General features: G+C 31.8%; 3 protein-coding genes across 4 annotated transcripts; 1 reads left to right on the forward strand and 2 right to left on the reverse strand.

Moving 5' to 3' along the window:
• The first annotated feature begins 684 nt into the window (after nt 1-684).
• Nucleotides 685-4,402, forward strand: LOC114188279 (protein EIN4-like). The gene is made up of 2 exons (XM_028076880.2): nt 685-2,786; nt 3,485-4,402. Exons 1-2 carry the CDS (start codon nt 1,035-1,037, stop codon nt 4,010-4,012), a joined length of 2,280 nt encoding a protein of 759 aa, XP_027932681.1. The 5' UTR covers nt 685-1,034; the 3' UTR covers nt 4,013-4,402.
• A 2,461-nt stretch (nt 4,403-6,863) lies between these two features.
• Nucleotides 6,864-10,563, reverse strand: LOC114188112 (protein EIN4-like). The gene is made up of 2 exons (XM_028076641.2): nt 8,374-10,563; nt 6,864-7,656 (listed from the first exon to the last, which is right to left on the reverse strand). The coding sequence occupies exons 1-2, from the start codon at nt 10,123-10,125 to the stop codon at nt 7,129-7,131; spliced, it is 2,280 nt and encodes a 759-aa protein (XP_027932442.2). The 5' UTR covers nt 10,126-10,563; the 3' UTR covers nt 6,864-7,128.
• A 3,601-nt stretch (nt 10,564-14,164) lies between these two features.
• Nucleotides 14,165-20,015, reverse strand: LOC114189121 (AT hook motif DNA-binding family protein). Of its 2 annotated transcripts, none has more exons than XM_028077825.2 (6): nt 19,555-20,015; nt 19,203-19,255; nt 17,518-17,649; nt 15,472-15,624; nt 14,579-14,861; nt 14,165-14,530 (listed from the first exon to the last, which is right to left on the reverse strand). In XM_028077825.2, the coding sequence occupies exons 1-6, from the start codon at nt 19,925-19,927 to the stop codon at nt 14,451-14,453; spliced, it is 1,074 nt and encodes a 357-aa protein (XP_027933626.1). In that variant the 5' UTR covers nt 19,928-20,015; the 3' UTR covers nt 14,165-14,450. The 2 variants fall into 2 exon arrangements, with proteins under 2 accessions (XP_027933626.1, XP_027933627.1); XM_028077826.2 differs by having other exon boundaries at nt 14,165-14,515; nt 19,555-20,007.
• Between the last annotated feature and the right edge of the window lie 2,280 nt (nt 20,016-22,295).

The raw sequence follows: 22,295 nt of genomic DNA on the forward strand, positions 1-22,295 counted from the left end.
AATTAGGATATAAATGAAAGACATATAAAATATATTGTATTAAATTATTGAGTTAAAAATAATACCCTATAATTTATTAACGATTTATTAATATCGAATCTCCCATTAATTCTTTTCGAAAATCTTCACGCAAGTAATAAAAATTTGATTCAGAATTAAAAAATCATTTAACACAAAAAGATTAAAAAGGTCATACATAGTACTCACTCTTGGATTCTGGTAACACCAAATTTTATGGCTTTTAACATTGTTTTTGTTATCAATTTTAATCTTCATATAATACATAATTCTTAAAGTATTAATTTAATATTACTTCATAATTATATTTTTTAAGATTGATGAGTCTACCCCGAGTTTAATTTGATATTTTAATTCATTTTAAAAAGGCATTTAATTCTAGTTTATTGTCTGAACTTTTGGTTAACATAACATGGAGGATATTTTTTTTTTATGTTTTGTATTCATGAGCGATGAGAACAAGATTTAAAATTAAAAAATAATAAAGATTAATTTGATCATTTTAAAAATTACTAAATTATTTGTTTTTACTGGTTTAAGAAATCTTATAATCTTATAATAATAAGGATAAGATTACAATGGATACTATGAAATCTGTCAAATACGTTATAGTAGTAATTAATTTGATGGCAGATAATAAAGACATTTATTATTACATGTAAAGGTGTGTGAGCAGAGCAAGGTAGTCTCGGTTCAGTTCATGTAAACCTGCGTGGGTCCCACTCTCTCTCTCTCTCTCACACTCTCGCTTCCTGCGGTCACAAGCAGGTAAGTTCAAACCAAAAGATTCATTCTTTCTTCGTTGTCTTGGTTCTTGCTAATTCCTCGAAAGCACAGCAATTATTTATTCTTTATGTTCTCGATTTCTGGCTAAAAATGGTTAGGGTTTTGGGAAATTGAGGTTACTTTAAATCTGTTGTAATGTGTGTGCCAATTGTGATGAAAATTTGAGCTGTTGGTTAACTCTGGGGGATGGTTTAGAAGAGGAAAAAAAGTAGCACTAGTTTTTCGTTGCCATGGAAAAAGGGCTGCTTCTTTTGTTGTTGCTGCTGTTGGTCATGGTGCTTTCTGCCTTTGCCATGGATGTGGAATATTCACAGTGCAATTGTGATGAGGAAGGGTTTTGGAGCATCTACAATATCCTGGTTTGCCAGAAAGTGAGCGACTTTTTCATCGCCATTGCATATTTCTCCATTCCCCTTGAGCTCCTTTACTTTGTGAGTCGCTCCAATGTCCCCTTTAAATTGGTCTTCCTTCAATTCATTGCCTTCATAGTTCTCTGTGGATTGACCCATTTACTCAATGCATATACTTACTATGGCCCCCACTCCTTCCGCTTGTTTCTTTCCCTCACTGTTGCTAAGTTCCTCACTGCTCTTGTCTCCTGTGCCACTGCCATTACCTTTCCCACCCTCGTACCTCTTCTGCTGAAAGTCAAAGTGAGGGAGCTCTTCTTGAGGCAGAATGTGTTGGAATTGGGCCAAGAGGTTGGGATTATGAAGAAACAGAAGGAAGCTAGTTGGCATGTTAGGATGCTCACATGTGAGATTAGAAAGTCTTTGGATAAGCATACCATCTTGTATACCACACTTGTTGAGCTTTCCAAGGCCTTGGATTTGCACAATTGTGCAGTTTGGATGCCTGATGATGATAGGAGAGAAATGCTTTTGACACATGAGTTGAAACCAAACTCAGCAAGTAGTTTTCACAGTTCTATTCCTATTAGTGATCCAGATGTGTTGGACATAAAGAATAGCAAAGGGGTTTGGATTTTGAGGCGTGATTCGAAACTGGGAGCTGCAAGCAGTGGTGGTGGATCTGGGGATGCAGGTGCCGTGGCAGCCATCCGCATGCCGATACTTCATGTTTCCAATTTCAAAGGAGGCACACCGGAGATGGTTGAGACATCTTATGCTGTACTGGTTTTGGTTCTTCCAATTTCAAACTCAAGGGCTTGGACCTCCCATGAAATGGAGATAGTGGAAGTGGTTGCTGATCAGGTTGCAGTGGCCTTGTCTCACGCGTCTGTTCTTGAGGAGTCTCAGCTTATGAGCCAGAAACTTGCAGAGCAAAACCGGGCATTGCAACAGGCTCAGAAGAATGCAATGATGGCCAGGAAGGCAAGGAGCTCGTTTGAGAAAGTTATGAGTCATGCAATGCGAAGGCCAATGCACTCAATCCTGGGCTTGCTTTCAATGTTTCAAGAGGATAATATAAGGCCAGAACAGAAGATTGTTATTGACTCAATTTTCAAAGTTAGCAATGCCCTATCACGATTGATTAATGATGTGATGGAGATTTCTGCGAATGACAATGGGACCTTCCGGTTAGAGATGAAACCTTTCAGTCTGCATTCAATGATGAGGGAAGTTTCTTGCACTAGCAAGTGTTTGTGTATATATAAAGGCTTTGGTCTTGAAGTTGATGTTGACAAGTCTTTGCCTGATCTGGTCATTGGTGATGAGGCAAGGTCTTTCCAAGTAATTTTACATATGATTGGCTATTTATTGAACATATATGACAGAGGGACTCTCATATTTCAAGTGTATCTTGAAAGTGATAGTGGAGATAAAGATGATAAAAGTATTGGAATATGGAGATCAAGCATGCAAAATGCTTATGTACATATAAGATTTAGTTTTCATATAAGTGGTATAAGTTCCCAGGCAGATGAATCATTTTCAACTACAAATTGTAATGTTAAAGGGCACTTCAACAATGAATCTAAGGAAGTCCTCAGCTTCAGCATGTGCAAAACGTTGGTGCAGGTAGGTGCTTCATTCTCTTCTGAAAATTTCAATATCACTTTCTGTCATTGCCATGTAGTTATATGAATTATTCCTACATTTATGTTTTTACTGTTTATTAAATAGCTCTATTTCCCCCCTTTTGAGAAACTATGTGCTGCTCATTTATTTTCTGAATTGTGTTGGCTGTAACCTCAGCATCACATTTTATGCTTAGAAGACGATTTTAGGGTTGAACCCTCAAATTTTTGAGTTGGTGAATGATGCATTGAGGAGTTGATATTGAGAACATATGATGAAACTGTCAGTAAAATTAGACTTTTTAAGTGTCAGAGTCATTTTTAGGAATAGGAAATAGCCTTCGCATACAAAGCTCCTATTTAGTCTACTTTCAAACATCATAGAACTTGAGGAAAAGTTAATATTGAAATAGCAAAAAGCACCAAGAAGGTCTGCTTTTTTGTACTGTGGGATCTATTAGTTCTATAGTTTTAACGTGAAAGAGAGTAGAATTTCCCCCATTCTTCAGTTTTATTATGAGAACGATAAACACTAAATATATACAAAACAATAAGCGCTTCATGCATTTTGTTTTGTCCTTGCCTGTGGGTCGGTTGAGCAGCTTTCAGCGATAAACCGACTGAAGTAGGTTTAGTTTTAATGTGGTGTGATTGTTTTCTGTAATTCTGATGGTTGATACAATATGGAATAATATGCAGATGATGCAAGGTAATATTTGGATATCAACTAACACTATGGGTTTGACACAAGGAATGACGCTTCTTCTCAAGTTTCAGTCAGGATCATCACATGGAAGATTCATTCTTGCTCCTAAAGATTTTTCAAACTACCAGTTTAAAGGGCTTAAGGTTGTGTTAGCTGATGATGATGATGTAAACAGGACAGTGACGAAGAAGCTGCTTGAGAAACTGGGGTGTCAAGTAACTGCTGTTTCATCAGGATTTGAATGTCTTGGTGCTATCAGTGCCTCTGGTAACTTATTCAAAATTATTCTGTTGGATCTTCATATGCCGGAAATGGATGGTTTTGAAGTTGCAAAAAGGATTAGGAAATTGCAAAGCCATAATTGGCCCTTGATCATAGCTTTTACTGCCAGTGCAGAAGAACACATCAAGGAGAGATGCCTACAGGTGGGAATGAATGGATTCATTCGAAAACCTATCCTCCTTCATGAGATAGCAGATGAACTTAGAGCTGTCCTACAACGTACAGGTGAAAAATATTGAAAACAATCTTAAATATATCAAAAAAATTTTAGGTTCCTCAAAATTCATTAATTGACCTGAACCTGAAGTTCTTAAACTAAATATACTAGATACTACATCCATTCTACTAACCATTTTTGTGATTAGTCTTTGTTCCCAAGAATGAATTATGGCTTTCAAACAATGTATATAGAACTGCTACCCATCATCCATCATCAGAAAGTAAAGGACGAAATGCAAAACTCTGAAAGTGCCTATGGTTTCTTGCATTTGTTTATGAAAAGATGGAAGAATGTGACACTAGTGCTTTTCTGGCATACTATGTTAGGTATTCAATAAAGATGCAGAAATTGATACTGACATATTGTGTTTAAACCTTCGAGGCCAGCAATGTATAGTTCTAGTTGATTATATTTGATCATCATCTGCCATTGATATTTTAAGCATCGAAGGCTTTTGAAATTTTTGTATGAAGATGAATCAAAGAAAAAAGAACTTGTACAATTGAAAATTAAATCACAAAAAAATAAAAAAACTTCATAATCAACTTTTAATTTGACCTGTTACATTAAAATTCTGTTTTCTATATACATAAATATTACTAATATGAAAACTTCATTCTATATTTCTTTTGTTTTAAATTTCATATTATTTAAGTATAGAAGTTTGAATTTTAATGCAAAATTCAAATTATATTGTACTGTTATGACTGTCATTGAACTCTTCTGATTTCTAAATATTTTTTGACATAAAAATGAATGAAATTAAAATCAATTTGTAAGATTGTCCTTGTGTATTTCTTCTATTGTCCACTTATGTAATGTATTTGAGATTTGTTTTAATTGGATGTATTTATTATTTTTATGCGTTGGCATTTATAAGAAACTATTCTAGAAATATGCTTATAAAAAATACCATAAAATTTATATATGAAACCAAAAGTTTATAGGACGAATACTTTTTCATCAAATAACTAGTTTGATCATTTTCTTGTAAGTGAGAAAAAAAAATAATTAAACAATTTAAAATGAACCAAATGATGTAATATGAAATTGTAAAATAAGTAATTAGATTAATATAATTAATAATAATATGAGAGTATACGTATTTAAGAAATACAGTGAATTAAAACTTTAAAATATGATAAATTGAAAATGGTTTAATATAATAATATAATACAATTTTATATACTTAAATTGTATAAAATTATAAATTTATATTAGGTATATAAAATTATGTTATATAAATTACAAAATTATGTTATAAACTTGTGTGAAATTTTAAATTTTTATTATTTAAACAGTTTCTATATGACAAATGTTGGAAGGCTATGATAAATATTTAGTGCTTTGTAAAAAGTTACAAGATAATCAAAGTATGTCACTGTTGATTGATTAATTTTTAAAATTTAATTTATATATTATGGTACTTAAATTATCTTGTTTGCATGTTCTTTTCATAGAGCCTGATCTAACGTCTAATGATTCAGAGATTCTGACTCAATTTACTGGTTAAATGATGTTTTTACTATTCCTTTTTTTTTTTTTTAGTTTTTCTTATTATATAATATTAGGATAAATAAAATTAATTAAACCATCATATTTAAAGTTTGGAACGAGAATATTTATAGGTATTTGATCTTCACTAATAATATTAAAAAAAATCAAATAGTTGTTTAAGGCCAAGAGTTAAACCTAAAGTAAGTAAAAGAAAAATGAAAATATATTAAAAAAATCGATAAGAAAAAAGGTTAAAATTTAGAAGATCTTAAATCAACGTGAGGAAATCCTCAATCATTCTTTTTCTTGTTTGATAATCTTCCTAATTTTATTTGTTAACATCCCAACTTTATAATTAATAATAGATTATAAACTGGTAAAACCATTATCATTCTGAATATCAACTTCATCACGAGAGATCAGTATAAACTTTGTTGAATTGAGAACAAAAAGACACTTCAAATATATATTAATAATTTAAATGTTTGAATTTTGTATACTATCTAATCATTTTTTTAAATTGTCAAACTTTCAACAATTACTAATATTATTTTCATAAAGTCTAATATTGGAATATCAATTCTTTAAATATATATTATGAAAAATAAATATTGCACATAGTAGGAGTTAAATTGTCTTATTCATACCAAAAATTTGAATTGATTTATTTAAATAAACATTTTAAAAATGAATTTTAAACATTTAACATTTTCTAAATTTACAAAATTCATCTTAACACAATTAAGAGTAATTAATACAATGTCTCCACCTAAAAAAACACAAACTATAGTTGAAGAGTTAAAGATCTTTATACCTAAATTTACATTAATTGGACATTTCTCTATCAGCATAGCGCATTAGTAATTTTCTTGTGTATAAAATGTAGCACATCAAAATAAAAGTTGATTAAGATTTTATCTGTACAATATACTCTTCCACTGGGAATAATCTTTACTAGACTCAATCTTAAATACATTAATAATGCTGTGATCAAGTTGGTCTTAAATAACCATCAGAGAAATAATGTTTCAAGTTTTTCTAAAGTGTAATGACTATTAATATTCATGAAACTAATAAATATGATAAAAAAAATTAAAATATGACGAGCATTAAAATTATAATTACAAAAATGTTAGTTATCATCAAGTGACAAAGACAAAATCCACCAACCAAAAAATCTAAATTCAGTTAACAAAAAACTTTTCTAATTTGTATGGGCTCATCTGATCAAATGAGCAATTTTAAATATCGTATTAATTTCTATAAGTTTATTGAATAACTAATATTACAACAATACATTAACAACTGTGGAACATAAGCTAAAATTAGTGTAATGTATAGTTTTGCCACATTCATTCATCTTTTCACATATATATGCGCAAGAAAGTAAGCACTTTCAGAATTTTGTATTTAGTCCTTTTTTCGTTTGAGGACGAGAAGAGGTTCTATACACCTTGAAAGAGTCACAATTCATTATGCGGCATGAGGATCAAACAGAAAAGTGGTTAGCAAAATGAACCTAGTATCTACTATCTATCTAGTATATTTCAGTTTGTTAAGAATTCCAGGTTCTCTTTCAGAATGTTGTAGTGATTAATTTTGAGGAACCTAACAAATTTGAGATAACTAAAATTGTTCTCACAATTTTTCACCTGCACGTTGCAGGACTGTTCGAAGTTCATCTGCTATCTCATGAAGAAGGATAGGTTTTTGAATCAGTCCATTCATTCCCACTTGAAGACATCTCTCCTTGATGTGTTCTTCTGCACTTGCAGTCACAGCCACGATCAAGGGCCAATTACGGCTTTGGAATTTTCGAATCCTTCTTGTAACTTCAAAACCATCCATTTCGGGCATGTGAAGATCCAACAGAACAATTTTGATGGAGTTACCAGAGGCACTTACAGCACCAAGACATTCAAATCCTGATGAAACAGCAGTTACTTGACACCCCAGTTTCTCAAGCAGCTTCTTGGTCACAGTCCTGTTTACATCATCATCATCAGCTAACACAACCTTAAGCCCTCTAAACTGGGAGTTTGAAACATCTTTGGGAGCAAGAATGAATCTTCCATGATATGATCCTGTCGGAAACCTGAGAAGAAGTATCATTCCTTGTGTCACTCCCAGAGAGTTAGTTGACATCCAAATATTACCTTGCATCATCTGCATGTTATATTGTATCAACTGTTAGAATTACCAAAAACAATTACACCACATTAAAACGAAACATACTTCAGTTGGTTTATCCTGAAAGCTGCTCAACCAACCCACTCAAGCTGGTAAGCAAGGACAAAACAAAATTCAGTTTTAGGCCCAACTGTTCAAAATATACAGAACAAAATGTATGAACAGACTTATCGTTTTGTATATATTTAGTGTTAATTGTTGCCACAATACAACTGAAGAATGGGCAATTTGAGTCTCCTTTATATTAAAACTGCATAACTAACAGATCTCTCATAGGAGAAACATGTAGACTCTCTTAGCCATGTCTGCTATTTCAATATTCATTTTGTCCTTGATGCCTATGATGCTAGAAATTCTTACAATCTAGGTTAAGATCTCAAAAGAGGATAATATATCATAGACATGGGGGAGAAATAAGACAGAATCCTAAAGTTATAGAGGAAAATAGCGACGGTAAAATGTTGCTAGACCCAAGCTATACCTTGATTGTCATTAACAAAAAGAACGATGCATTTCTTTATCACAAAAAGATAGTTGTTAACAGACTGGAGATAAATTACAGCTCATGAGATAGAAAACCATATATCCTTAGCTGAAACATGCTAGCAGAGAAATCTGCGCAAAATTAAATGTCACTGCCACATACAAAAGAACACAGATTTGTAAATTTTCAAAAGAAAATGGTGCACCTACCTGCACTATTGTTTTGCACATGCTGAAGCTCAGGCCTTCCTTAGGTTCATTGTTGTGGTGCCTTCTACCAGAATAATTTGTTGTTGAAAATGATTCATCTGACTCGGAACTAATGCTATTTATTCGAAAATTAAATTTTATAGGTACATAGTCATTTTGCATGTTTGACCTCCGTATTGCAAAACTTCTATCATCTTTATCTCCACTACCACTTTCAAGATAAACTTGAAATACGAGTGTTCCTTTGTCACAAACGTTCAATAAATAGCCAATCATATGTAAAATTACTTGGAAAGACCTTGCCTCATCACCAGCGACCAGATCAGGCAAAGACTTGTCGACATCAACTTCAAGACCAAAGCCTTTATATATACACAAACACTTGGTAGTGCAAGTAACTTCCCTCATCATTGAATGCAGACTGAAAGGTTTCATCTCCAACCGGAAGTTTCCGTTGTCAGTCGTGGAAATCTCCATCACATCATTAATCAGTCTCGAGAGTGCATTGCTAACTTTGAAAATTGAGTCAATAACAATCTTCTGTTCTGGCCTTATACTATCCTCTTGAAACATTGAAAGCAAGCCCAGGATTGAATGCATTGGCCTCCGCATTCCGTGACTCATAACTTTCTCAAACGAGCTCCTTGCCTTCCTGGCCATCATTGCATTCTTCTGAGCCTGTTGCAAAGCCCGGTTTTGCTCTGCAAGTTTCTGGCTCATAAGCTGAGACTCTTCAAGAACAGACGCGTGAGACAAGGCCACAGCAACCTGATCAGCAACCACTTCCACTATCTCCATTTCATGGGAGGTCCAAGCCCTGGAGTTTGAATTTGGAAGAACCAAAACCAGTATAGCATAAGATGTCTCAACCATCTCCGGTGTGCCTCCTTTGAAATTGGAAACATGAAGTATCGGCATGCGGATGGCTGCAACGGCACCTGAATCCCCAGATCCACCACCACTACTTGCAGCTCCGAGTGCAGAATCAGGCCTCAAAATCCACACCCCTTTGCTATTCTTTACGTCCAACACATCGGGATCACTAATAGGAATAGAACTGTGAAAACTACTTGCTGAGTTTGGTTTCAACTCATGTGTCAAAAGCATTTCTCTCCTATCATCATCAGGCATCCAAACTGCACAGTTGTGCAAATCCAAGGTCTTGGAAAGCTCAACAAGTGTGGTATACAATATGGTATGCTTATCAAGAGACTTCCTAATCTCACAAGTGAGCATCCTAACATGCCAACTAGCTTCCTCCTGTTTCTTCATAATCCCAACCTCTTGGCCCAATTCCAACACATTCTGCCTCAAGAAGAGCTCCCTCACTTTGATTTTCAGCAGAAGAGGTATGAGGGTGGGAAAGGAGATGGCAGTGGCACAGGAGACAAGAGCAGTGAGGAACTTAGCAACAGTGAGGGAGAGAAACAAGCGGAAGGAGTGGGGGCCATAGTAAGTATATGCATTGAGTAAATGGGTCAATCCACAGAGAACTATGAAGGCAATGAATTGAAGGAAGACCAATTTAAAGGGGACATTGGAGCGACTCACAAAGTAAAGGAGCTCAAGGGGAATGGAAAAATATGCAATGGCAATGAAAAAATCACTCACTTTCTGGCAAACCAGAACGTTGTGGATGCTCCAAATCCCTTCCTCATCACAGTTGCAGTGTGAATATTCCACTTCGATGGCAAAGACAGAGAGCACCATAACCAACAGCAAGAAAAACACAAGAAACAGTCTTCTTTCCATGGCGACAAAATAATTAGAGCTACTATTTTCCTTTTTCTAAATCATACCCCAATAACATACAGCGACAATTGACACCACAATTGACACACACATTACAATCGATCTAAACTAAGTTTAATTTCCCAGAACCCTAACAATTTGGAGTCAGAAATCGAGAAGACAAAGAATAAATCATGACTTGGTGTGCTTTTGGTCAATGATACTAATTGATAAAATAATGCTACCCATCACAAAAAAAATCCAATCTTAGGTTTGAAGATTGTACTTGGTCGAAGGGAGAGAGAGATGGGACCCACGCAGCTTTACATGAACTGAACAGAGACACCTTCCTCTTACAAACAAACCTTTACCAGTAATAATAATAAATCAGACACTCCATTAATTACTACTGTAACACAAGATTTTGAAACATTTTAGTGTGCACGATTGCCCATGGAGCAATGATCTTCACTTCTTTAAGTTGCATTAGGAAACTGAAAGTGGAAACAATAATTTAAATCAAACATGAAATCATTGAGCTAACTCATACAAAACAATATCAACTCTATAATATTAATAATAATAAAGATGAAATATACTTTTAGTTTCTAAATTTAAAATTGTCTTAAACTTTAATATTTTTGTTTTTAAACTTAAAAGTTAAATAAATATAATTATTGTAATTTAAAGATATTAAATTAATTGTATATATTAAATGATATTATAAGAATTTTATATTATAAGCTTGAAATGTCTTTTTACATATTACAAAAATTTAAAAATTTAACGATGAAATAATTATATTTATTTATTTTTAAAACTTTGAGAATTAAATTCATAAATAAATTTTAATTTTACTTCAAAGTTTAGAGATTAAAAAAATATTTAACTCTAATAATAATCAAACAACTTTAAAATAATATTAATAATAAAATTAATATTAAGCAATTATTTATTATAAATTTAAAATATAATTTATATTAACTAGTAATTTTTTATATGAATTGTTAAAGTTTTAATAATGATAAAGTATATATTTATTGTTAAATATTAGTACTTTATTTTATTTTCAATAAAGAAATTTCTAGTTAGTGACTTATGGAACAAATATCTTCTTCAATATAAAATATGTGTTGTTTTGTATTGTATTTGTGGAAGGAAAGAAGGTGAACATCAAAATTGGGTTTTTTCTAATTTTGTAAAGTGACCATCCTGTTGTGTTGTTGTAGCATTTAAATATCTTGTTCGGACGTGGTCCAGATATTAAAGTTTGATAAATATATTTAAAAAAAATCAATGTCACATGGAGAAAATTTAAGATTTAGATTTTAAGATTAAAAATTATTTTTTGATAAATTTTATAAAATTTACAAGTTAAGAATTTATCAATTTATGAACTAGCTGGTAACTTATTAATTATCAATTAGTTTAAAAACTATATTATTAAATTTCAAATATGTAATAAATTTTAAGCAATAATTTAATTAGTAGATGTAAAACGAATATAACTATATAAATAAAAAATAAACTAAAAGTTCATAAGATAAATTACTTTGAAATATTTATAAAGTAAAAGTTCTTAAAATAAATTATTTTAATGTAATTGTCAAACATTTTTGTATTTATTAAAATAGTTCATAAAGTCGAAAATAATTTTTTTATCAAACAAAAAAAAAATCTTAATAACTATATTACAGTTGGTTTAGATGATGAATGACAAAAAAATAAAAAAAGAATATATAAATTATTTAATATGTCTTAGTATATAATAATATTCTTAATAGGTACACTTAATACCGAGAAACTTCTCTTAGGTTAAATTTTAAAAAATAACTTATATATGATATAACGTTTTTTCAAGAAAAGATGTTTGTCATTAAAGAAGTAAAAATCTATTTTTTTTTTCAGTTAAAATAACAATTTTAATAAAAAAAATGTAATGTTAATCTTATTAAAATATTTAACATGATGCTAAACTAAATTTTTTAATAAAAATGATACATTATTATGATGTTTTTAGAAAAACTACATAAATATTGTAAGAAATATTTTTCATCAACCAAATAAAACTCAGTTATACAAAGATTAATAATGTCTAAGATTCATTATTTCCCAATAATTTTGTTTTAATCTACCAAAAAGTTGTCCAACACTCCCCGAAAAGAAAAAGAAAAATAAAAAGGCACTATAGTTTGAAGTCCGAGGTAGTTTTTATCTGGGGGAGTGTTTAATATATAATTTATAAGGTAATCATTGTAGGATCCATATTCAATATTCAAAATCGGTGCCATCATTATAGCCGAAAATACCACCACCAACTCTTTCTATCAGTTTGTCAATAAAAAAACATTGATGTGTAAATTGAATAGAATATTTTTATTGAATAATCAAGCTTAAGTGAATATTGTACCTTATATAAACTCTATATATATATATATATATATATATATATATATATATATATATATATATATATATATATATATATATATATTTGTAACATATCTTTGCTATAGTCAAGTCAAGTGTGTGTAATTGCCTGTTGACGTGAACTTTGAGGCGGCACTTTTCGTATATCGGTAATAAACTATGTTAGAAGATGACATGTTACACACAAGACATTCCTAAGTAACTGAAAAGATGTAATAAATAAATAAGGAATCATTACTAAATGACAATGTTATAAAAAACATGTTCAGTGCCAAATAACCTGGTAATTAGTTCAACATACTTCTTTTTAATCATATAATAAATACCAAAGAAATAATTTGGTCTGTGAGTTCTTTTTGTCATTGGTAAAGGAGATACATCCAAATTTATTGGATGGTACCGGAAAGAGTAGATATATCTGAAGTATACCTTTTAATATTAAGAGTTAAATATAATTTTAATTCTAAATTTTGATGTGAAATTATAATTAATTTTTGTCAAAAATTTTGATATATTTTAATTCTCAAATTTTGAAAATGATAAAATATAATACATTTTAACTTAATTATATTAAAATTTTTGACATGTTAAACGCGTTTCATACTAACATTTAACTTATTTACACCATTTAACACGTTATTACTTTATTATCAACTGAAAGACACATTTGACGTATAAAAAAATTAACATAATTGAATTAAAAAATGTATTAAAATTTTCATCAAAGACCAATTCCAATTTTATATTAAAATTCTTAAAAACATATTTAACCTTTTTTATTAATTAGTGAATAGGTTAATTTTAAAGTGCGGAAAAACCTAATTTCTTTTGAAAATTCTTTTGAAGAAATTGATCTAAATAAACTGTAAGTCGATTATAAGATTCATTTATAGTTTAAAGGTGTTTCAAAATCCTTGTATTCATTTTATTTTTATCCTTTAAGTCGTGTTTTATCCCTCAATATTTCAAACAAAAATAAATCAGTCCTTCAAGAATCTAGGAAATAGTATTTTTAATAAAACAATTGAAAACGTCATTGGAAGTGCAATTTAAAAATAGCCCTTATGTTTTTCTTACATCATAAACGAAAATGCTCTTAAAATCACTGAAATATATTCTCAACAATAACGTAAAAACCATGGAGATGTCATTTACCTCTTTTGACCAATAAATTCCATAACAGAAAAGGAAAACCAAACATTTGTTAACAAGCTAAAAAAGAGACCAATTATTCGAAACTCTGTTAGAAAGTCCCCTCAATTTAACCCTCCATCAAAATTGATAACCCATCGCACAAGGAAAATACAAGTGAAGTTAATAAAACAACACTTAGGACAAAATTTAGTTAACCATCTTACACTACGCATAATGTGGACTGTACCCTAAAATCGAAAAAGTTACAACACGAGCTTTATTTCAGTTCCATTACATTTTACCTTTATAGGTGTTTGTGTACTTTATGAGCATAACGGCCCAGAAGGTGAGCAGAGAAAGATAATCAATATTTTCAAAATAGGCTTACTAAATGAAGAAGCATGATATGATAATAATCTAAGCTATGACAGAATTTGGAAGAATATATCTTAAGGGTGCAGCTTGAAAATGGAAGGAAAATATAATCCACAACAGATTAGCTAATCTAGGAAACATATATATATATCTATGATATTTATCCCGGTAAGAACTAACAGGCCTGCAAAAATGAAGTAAGCAACCCTGATTTATACATACAACAGCAGTAAATGAGGCAGGAAAATATTTTCAAGGACAAGCATTAGTACTAATTTTCAGAAGCCACGAGCTTTAATGAATGGTGCATACTATAAACGGCATCACGCGACAAAGAGGGCTGGTATGTATAGATATCATACATCTATCGCACATTGGTTTATCAAATCCAAAGCCATATCGAGTTTTCAATCAGGAATTTGGTCATAGCCCCCATTCTCAGGAGACTGGTGCGACCCATGACCTGTCCTTCCTGCAGATAGGAAACCTTATTGCACCATAGCCAAACTATCAGAAGGAGCAGGTTAGTCCATACCTGTCAGCTCAAAACTGGAATTTCTTGAATCTGGACGAGCCCAGTCGGTGGACCGGGGAGGCGTCCCCTGCAAACCAAGCTGTTGAATCATGAAATGACTTCCCCCCATGGCTTGATGATCATCATTTCCACGGATTGGATTTCCACTGGGAGAGTCGACTGATTGGCGGAAACCTAAACTTGATACTGGTTCACTAACAGGTGGTGGTAACTTACTTGCAGAGGCATCAACTTTTGGGCTAGAATCCTTCTTGTTGTCAATAAAAAATGTTCCAACGATGACCTGTGTAGATTAACCTTTCATCAAAATGACTTCCAGGCAGTGGTTGGTAGGAATTAAAACAGGAAGGTGCAAAATAAAATAGTGAAATTTGACAATTTTGATATAAAGTTGTCTATATGTATACTTTATTCACCGGGTTTCCCTATCAATTTTACTATTACCAAGCGCCACCCTAAATGCCCATCTTATCTTCCCTTTTTATTCCTATGAAAAATTTATACATGTAAAATCACATTTGTGTATATTAGGTAAAGGCTAAAAAAAAAAGAAACTACAGAACAAGCAGGAACATGAGTAGAGAACTGATCACGTATAACTTTCTCTCCAACCCCTATTTTTCCTTGGAGCTTATGCTAGCAACCTCATGACCGCAACGTGCAAACATATCAACAACTACCAAACCTTCCCATTAAATGAGGTTGGTTATATCTAACGGTACATAATGTCCTAATCATAAATCACGCTCAATGACACGTAATTAAATCTAAGTCCTAGTTGATGGTTAGGCCTACAATTTTTCTAGGCACAAATTGCATATTGATCAAGACAAAGAAAAATAGAATAGGGCACAGCTCATATTTGCCATCAAAAAAGTTATTTCTGAAATTACCTGAACTGGACCAGCTGCTTTAAGCGGCCCACCAACTCCACCACCTATGATTTGTCCATCGGTGTTAGATAAACATACACTTAGACCACCAGTTCGAGTTCCAATCTCATTACGGACGTAAGATCCAGTAAGTGAAATAATCTCAAATCGACCCTGATGTCAAAACAAAGAGTCAAACTTTGATAACTGCAATATGAGCACATGACTACAAAATATAATAAAGCAGAATCCCTTGACAAAAAAAGTTAACAATTATTATTTTCAGCAATTAGCCATGTGCTCATTATGTTGGAGACAATGACTCCTGCTTAACAGTTAATTCATTGACAAGTGACAACACAGGAAAAAGATATTACTAACTTAATGCTGACCGGCACTAACTTTAAGTGACCAGTTGTAATCTAATATAGATAGTTTTCATTAAGGCTCCTCATTGTTGTCGTCTGTAGTCTTGAAGGAAACTAAAGAATGAAGATCAGTTTTCTTGTAAGAAACTGGTGCAAGAGCTATCTACAGATTCTGAAACCATTTTTCTAAAGCTTCCAATTTAGATCACGAGAAAATAGGCCCATAGAATTTGGGTTTATACAAATAAGCCATAAGCACACGCGTGTACATGAGGGAAAATAGGATGAGATCAAAATGAAGAGCATGGAAAGGGAAAATTAGTTATTGTTATTAAATATAATTTCAAATGAACATCGCTAATCCAATGTTTTTATTAGCATAATTAAGAAACAAGAGTATTCAGAATGAACATCAGAAATTTATGAGAAAAAGTGAAGACAAAACACTAGTCTCTTTATTACTAGTAGATAGAGAAAAATTCAAATTAGAAAACTCATTCACCTTGTTTGATGACACAAGTGAATAACCTTAAATCAAAGGGAGAGTACATTTTCCTCTCCCAAGTAATGCTTAAATTATACCTTTTTTCCCTCCAATTTTAAAATTACACTCTCCATCCACGTCAGAAACATGTTGCACTTCAGTGCATTGACTGATCCTCTTAATGGTGGTAAACAATTATGAATAAGCCTCCTAGTAGGGATGGAAATGGGTAAAATTTGAAAAAGGTTATAAAATCCATTCCTACACCACATTTAAAACTAAAACCTGCCTCTGAACCCATACTCTCAAAGCCTCACCCATTATCCACATTCTAATTAAATAGAATATTTTAATTCTGATAACTGAAAATCAACTATGAAAAATCAACCAAACAAAAACATTAACTAAAAATTATACCACAAGTTGGATGGAATGGAAGAACAACTACTCCCATAATTGGATGAATAATATAAAGCCAAGAAAACTTTAGAGAGCAGAATTACAACAAAAGCCTTTAGGGTTTGAGATGAGAATTATATTATGGGTAAACTTCAAGATGACAACTTGTATCATTGAATAAGTAATTAAATATAATATTTCAAATTTCAGGTTTAATATATTAAATGATATGCATGGCTATGAAATGGGGTGCATACTAAAGTACCCACCCATACCGGCATCTCCACACCTATTCCCATATAACTTTTGCAAGTATTTATACCTGGTCCCAAACCCATTTAGTAGATAAGTTTCCTCCACAACTTTAATCTCTCCCCAAGTGCATTTTTGCTCTCTGCAACTTTTAGCGTAACTGGAAACTAATTTTCCACATAGGACTTTTATGAACGAAATAATGTTTACAATATTCCTACTAGTGGCTTTAGAAAATCATCCAAAATCTTATTTTATTTAACAGTCAAAATCTTATTTTATTTGACAGTAAAAGTTTAAAAATAGTTGCCATTGTCAATAATGAAGAGTGTAACAGAGGAAACTATCTTAGAGGCTCATTCACATTAAATAACCAAAGTGTAACACAAATCAAATATATTATAAACAAGATTTTAAGTCTTGGTTACTGTAATACTGACATAAACTAGATTTTGACAAAAACTGAAAGTTTCAACATTTCCTTTTCCTTTAAAAGATTGTTTAAAGAATATCTATAAGAACATAATAAATAGATATGATAAAAAAAAGTGACTAATATTTTACCTCATATGTAATGTTGCCTCCTGAGGTTGCTGGCTGGCGAAGAGAGGCATTAGAGATAGAACCAGACGCAGAGAGAATACACATTTCACGCCTACTTTGTTGCATGAATAACATAATTTTCTGGCCAACATCCTATTGAGTGCACAGTTAAACAGTAATCAAAGTAGTACACATACAGAAGAAAGCTGAAAATAAAACTGGACAAAAGACAAAACATAAAAAATTCAAACAACAAGGATGGAGGAAAATTTACATGTATAAAGAGTGGTGAACTACAAGGAAAAATTGAATAACATCAGAAAAATACAGAAACTAAAAATTTTCTGAAACAATTTATATGTTGAAAATGCAGAAAAAAAGAGTAACTACACTGATTGTAATAGTTCACATGACATACAAAGGTTAACTGGGGCTACTTGCCACACTTATTGCGCTGCACCTTGTTTGAACCCTTAAGAAGGTGCAACTTGGTGAACTTCAGCAAGAGACACAGGATGACTAGGCTGACCCCTAAAAGGCATTATTCCTGAATTGTGCTAGATTGCATCGTCTCACCAAACAATCTCAATTACAAGAGACACTGTTACATTATTTATAAAATCTTCGCTCATAAACTCCCTTAGTCACTTAAAACATGATCTGCCATGAAATTACTATTTGAAACGACTGAAATCATCACCACACAAGAAAACCATGCATGTTGAACAAATCTGGAAGGACTATAAATAGATGTGAGGGGGTGGAACAAAACATATGATAATTAATTACTAATTAGTGGGGTCGTAAATGAGTATAACTATTCAAGCTTGACTGGTTAAATGCTTGATCAAACTGGTTTGCTTAATTAAAGAAACAAAAGCAAACTTACACTTGATATTAAACTCATTTATATACATAAAGATAAAGTTAAAATTACATATATATCACGTCTTGAGCGTGTATTTCTATTTGTTTATTATGATCTAGTATTCAAATGTTTTAATAAATACTAAATTGTAGAAATTTTAAAGTAATATAAGTCTAAGGAAATCTTCCACAAAAAGAATAAATAATTGAATTAAAAATGGGACAAACAAACCATTTAAACTCATTTAAAAAGATGAGCCAAGCATTGTAATCAATTCTTCAGAAGGTAAGTCTAAGATTTGTTGTTTGGCTCGACTAGTTTACATTCCTACTAATTAAACTTTTAGGGTAGGACATACTTAAATGAACAATTTAGTTGGCATATATCAGTGATATATGGTGTGTATATATATATATATATATATATATATATATATATATATATATATATATATATATATATATATATATACATAGGTTTTCAGGCTGTTTAGTATATAGGTTCAGATGCATGTAACACATAACAAATTATCAATTTAGTCTCTGAAGTATTACCTCCTACGAAGGATTTTTAAATACATAAGAAACTTTATAATGTGATTTCTAATACCTGGGAGATTGCTCATATAATTTGTTAATTTTGGGGACGACTATTAAGGATACGGAGTAACATTTTAGGGCCGAAATTCATGGGTTATTACTTTATTTTGTAATATAATAACCAAATCGGTTGGGACTTCGTTACATGTCACTCACTGTACTTGCCCTGAAGCAAGTAGATGCAGAAATTTAAAAACCACAAACAATATTGGAAGACCCGAAGTATGAATAACGCATACCTCACCAGCAGCAACAGCAATGACATGCGGAGTGAACCCTTGCCCTGCATTGCCTGCATCACCCCATTCACAGCAGAAACATCTAGTTAAAATTCTGCCATCAATCGCGCACTCGGTAACTTAGGTATTTTTGTCAACCCTTAAACTAAAAGAAACACTTTCATATGACTAAAAAACACTTTTAAATTCGTACGAAACGCTACACTCGCAATCCCAATCCTAAATATTTTCAAATTAGAACGAAAGAATGAAAGCAGAATCCACCAACACAGATAGAAGCAAACGCCGAACCTCGAATATACAAGAAGCGTAATTAATATTAATGAGCGAAATTGAGAAAGGGAAAGCGAACCTAGAGCGAAGGAATGGGATTTCTTGGACGTGAAAGATGAAGAAGAAGGGAACGTTGGTGAGTGGGGCTTCTTGTCCGCGGAGAACGACTGAGACGTAGCGGCTTTCTTGGCGGCAAGAGCCTGCTCCGGCGTGCCATACTTCCTAGGCCGCCCCCGCTTCCTCTTGGCCGGTTCGAGCTGCGAGGAGACCGCAGAGGCGACGGAGTGAGGGTAGAGTATGTGTGAGGCGTCGGCGTTGGGCAAGAGGCCGTTGGTCGGAGAGGCTGTTGTGGGTGCGGCGGTGTGCGGCGGTGGTTGGGGCTGGTGGTGATGGTGGTGGTGAGGGTGGTGGTGGTGGAAGAAGGAGGTGAGTTGGTTGTCATTAGGTTCCATGTTTGGGACAGAAAGATGTGTGTGCTCCCACTGCTCCCACTGCAATTTTTTTTTAGATATTTTATTTTATTTTTATAATGAAAACAAAAACAGTTTATCTTGTAAGAAAGAAGGGCAGTGCAGAGTCTGAACTCAACCCTTTCATTTTTTGGTCTTTCCCTCTCTTATTTTCACCCTCCCACTCTCCATATTTTCTTATTCTATTTTTCAACCTATTTTAATTTCTAATTTAATAACAGTAATAATAATAAAATAAATAATAAATAAAAAAATATTGAGAAAAAGAAAAAAAAATGGTGAAGTGGGAGGTGGATATTTGAATGGGTGACAAGGAAGTGGTGAGTAGGAGCAGTCACAGACAGTGACACTGACAACCAAATATACAAACCGATAAGGGTTGGGCTTCTTCTGAATCCTAGTCACTCAACCAACCTTACCTTCTCTTTCTTTTCTTTTCTTTTTTCTCTTACTCTCTTTTTTCTCTCATATTCTTTCCCAATTCTAACTCACAAATGCACACGACAAACATCTCTCTTTCTTCTCACAAATACAACATTATTCTTCATACTTCACTCAAATAAATAATTACCCTTTTATATTGAATTGCAAATCTACTTTAATAGTTACAATGTAAAAGAAAAAATAATTTCATAAGTCAATTATCTAAAGTTAGATTAGTTTAGGGTTTGAAAACGATTGATTCTTTAAAAAATTAACATTATATTCATCCAAAATTTATTATAATATCAAGAGATGTGTATTTTTGTGGGTAAAAATATATATAAGTGAACGTAAATATATTTTGTAATTTAATTTTGTAAGATTGAGTTAAATTTATAAGTTATTTCATTAGTGATTAATGTAAGTGAAAAAAAAAACTTAAATTAGGTTTAAAAATTACTAATGTGATAATTAGAATCATTCAAAATCTGTTTTATTAAGATTTAAGGTTAAATATGTTTTTCGTTTTTTAATTTTTGGATGAATTCTAGAATTAGTTCATTTCAAAATTTTGGACCAATTTAGTTTTTCATCTCTCAAAATACATATATTTATCATTTTAATCAAATTTTGTTAAGTTTATTTGACATTAAATGTGTTTCATAATAGTATTTGACTTAATATTAAAGTAAAAATAAAAAAATGTGTCAAACAGTATAAATAACTCAAATACAAATCCTAAAATGCATACGAAACATCAAATAAATCTAACAAAATTTGATTAAAATAACTAAATCTACGTATTTTCAAAGATAAAAGACTAAATTGGTTAAAATTCTGAAATAAACTAATTTCAAAATTTACTAAAAGTTAAGGGACAAAAACATATTTAATCCTAAGATTTATATAATTAGATATAAAGATGGACGACTTTTGAGATGTGCGTTTCAAATAATTAATAAGAAAATTAACATTTCAGTGAGGTAATTTCTCAAGTGGAGAAAAGTTGTAGTTGGTTTTTGATATCTAAGGACTAATAACACGAGTGGTCCTTTTTACTATTGAGAAATTTGTGGCTGTATTGAAGAAAGATTTTGGAAGTCTTGACTTTAAAGAAGGGTTATCTAGAAGGCAAGATTGGACGTGTGTGGGATTGCGTTGGATTATGCTATGGGTTTGTGAATGAGGAGACATCATCAATGAATTGTAATACCATGTAATTCTGCAACATGTGACATTGTGGGAGTTGTTGCCCTAAGCTAAGAAATACTCAGATTAATGTTTTATATGCAAGATTAATATAATTACGTGTTTTTTTTAAATAACCATATTTTTATAATCAATTTTAGTGGGATTTTTTTTAACTATGTTTATCCATCTAAAAGATTCGAAAACAATTCATTATTTGACGAGATACCGAGTTCAGGAAAATATTTATTTTGATCACAAGAGAAGTTAACATGATTTTATTACATTTGTGAGTGACAAATTATATTGTAAACAACTCCATTATTCTCAATTGACATATTGAGCATAATTTTACAAAAGCAATCACGTTAGTGGGCACAGATCAAGAATCTCTTCTGAGAAATGGTGAAGAAGTGCAATGGCTGATGCATCTATGCACTCATGCAATGAAAATCCAGAGATGCAAAATAAACATTCAACATAATTTCAAACCCTTTTCACTTTTTGCAAAATATTTACTTGATCTTGTGAATGTAAATTTGGAAAGTTTCTGAAAGAACCCATCTGATATTTCAATTCATTTTACTGTTTTTGTTTTACTTGCAAAAACCAAATTTTGTGTATAAAAATTAAAACTCCAGTTAAACCTATTATGCAGTAAATATAATTCAACCACAATTTCATTACAATTTTTGAATCAGCTGAATCATTACCTAGAAGTCTGATGGTTTTGATTACT

This window comes from Vigna unguiculata, chromosome 6 (assembly GCF_037176805.1).
Source record: "Vigna unguiculata cultivar grain cowpea cultivar isolate G323 ecotype 2 chromosome 6, ASM3717680v1, whole genome shotgun sequence".
NCBI lineage: Eukaryota > Viridiplantae > Streptophyta > Magnoliopsida > Fabales > Fabaceae > Vigna > Vigna unguiculata.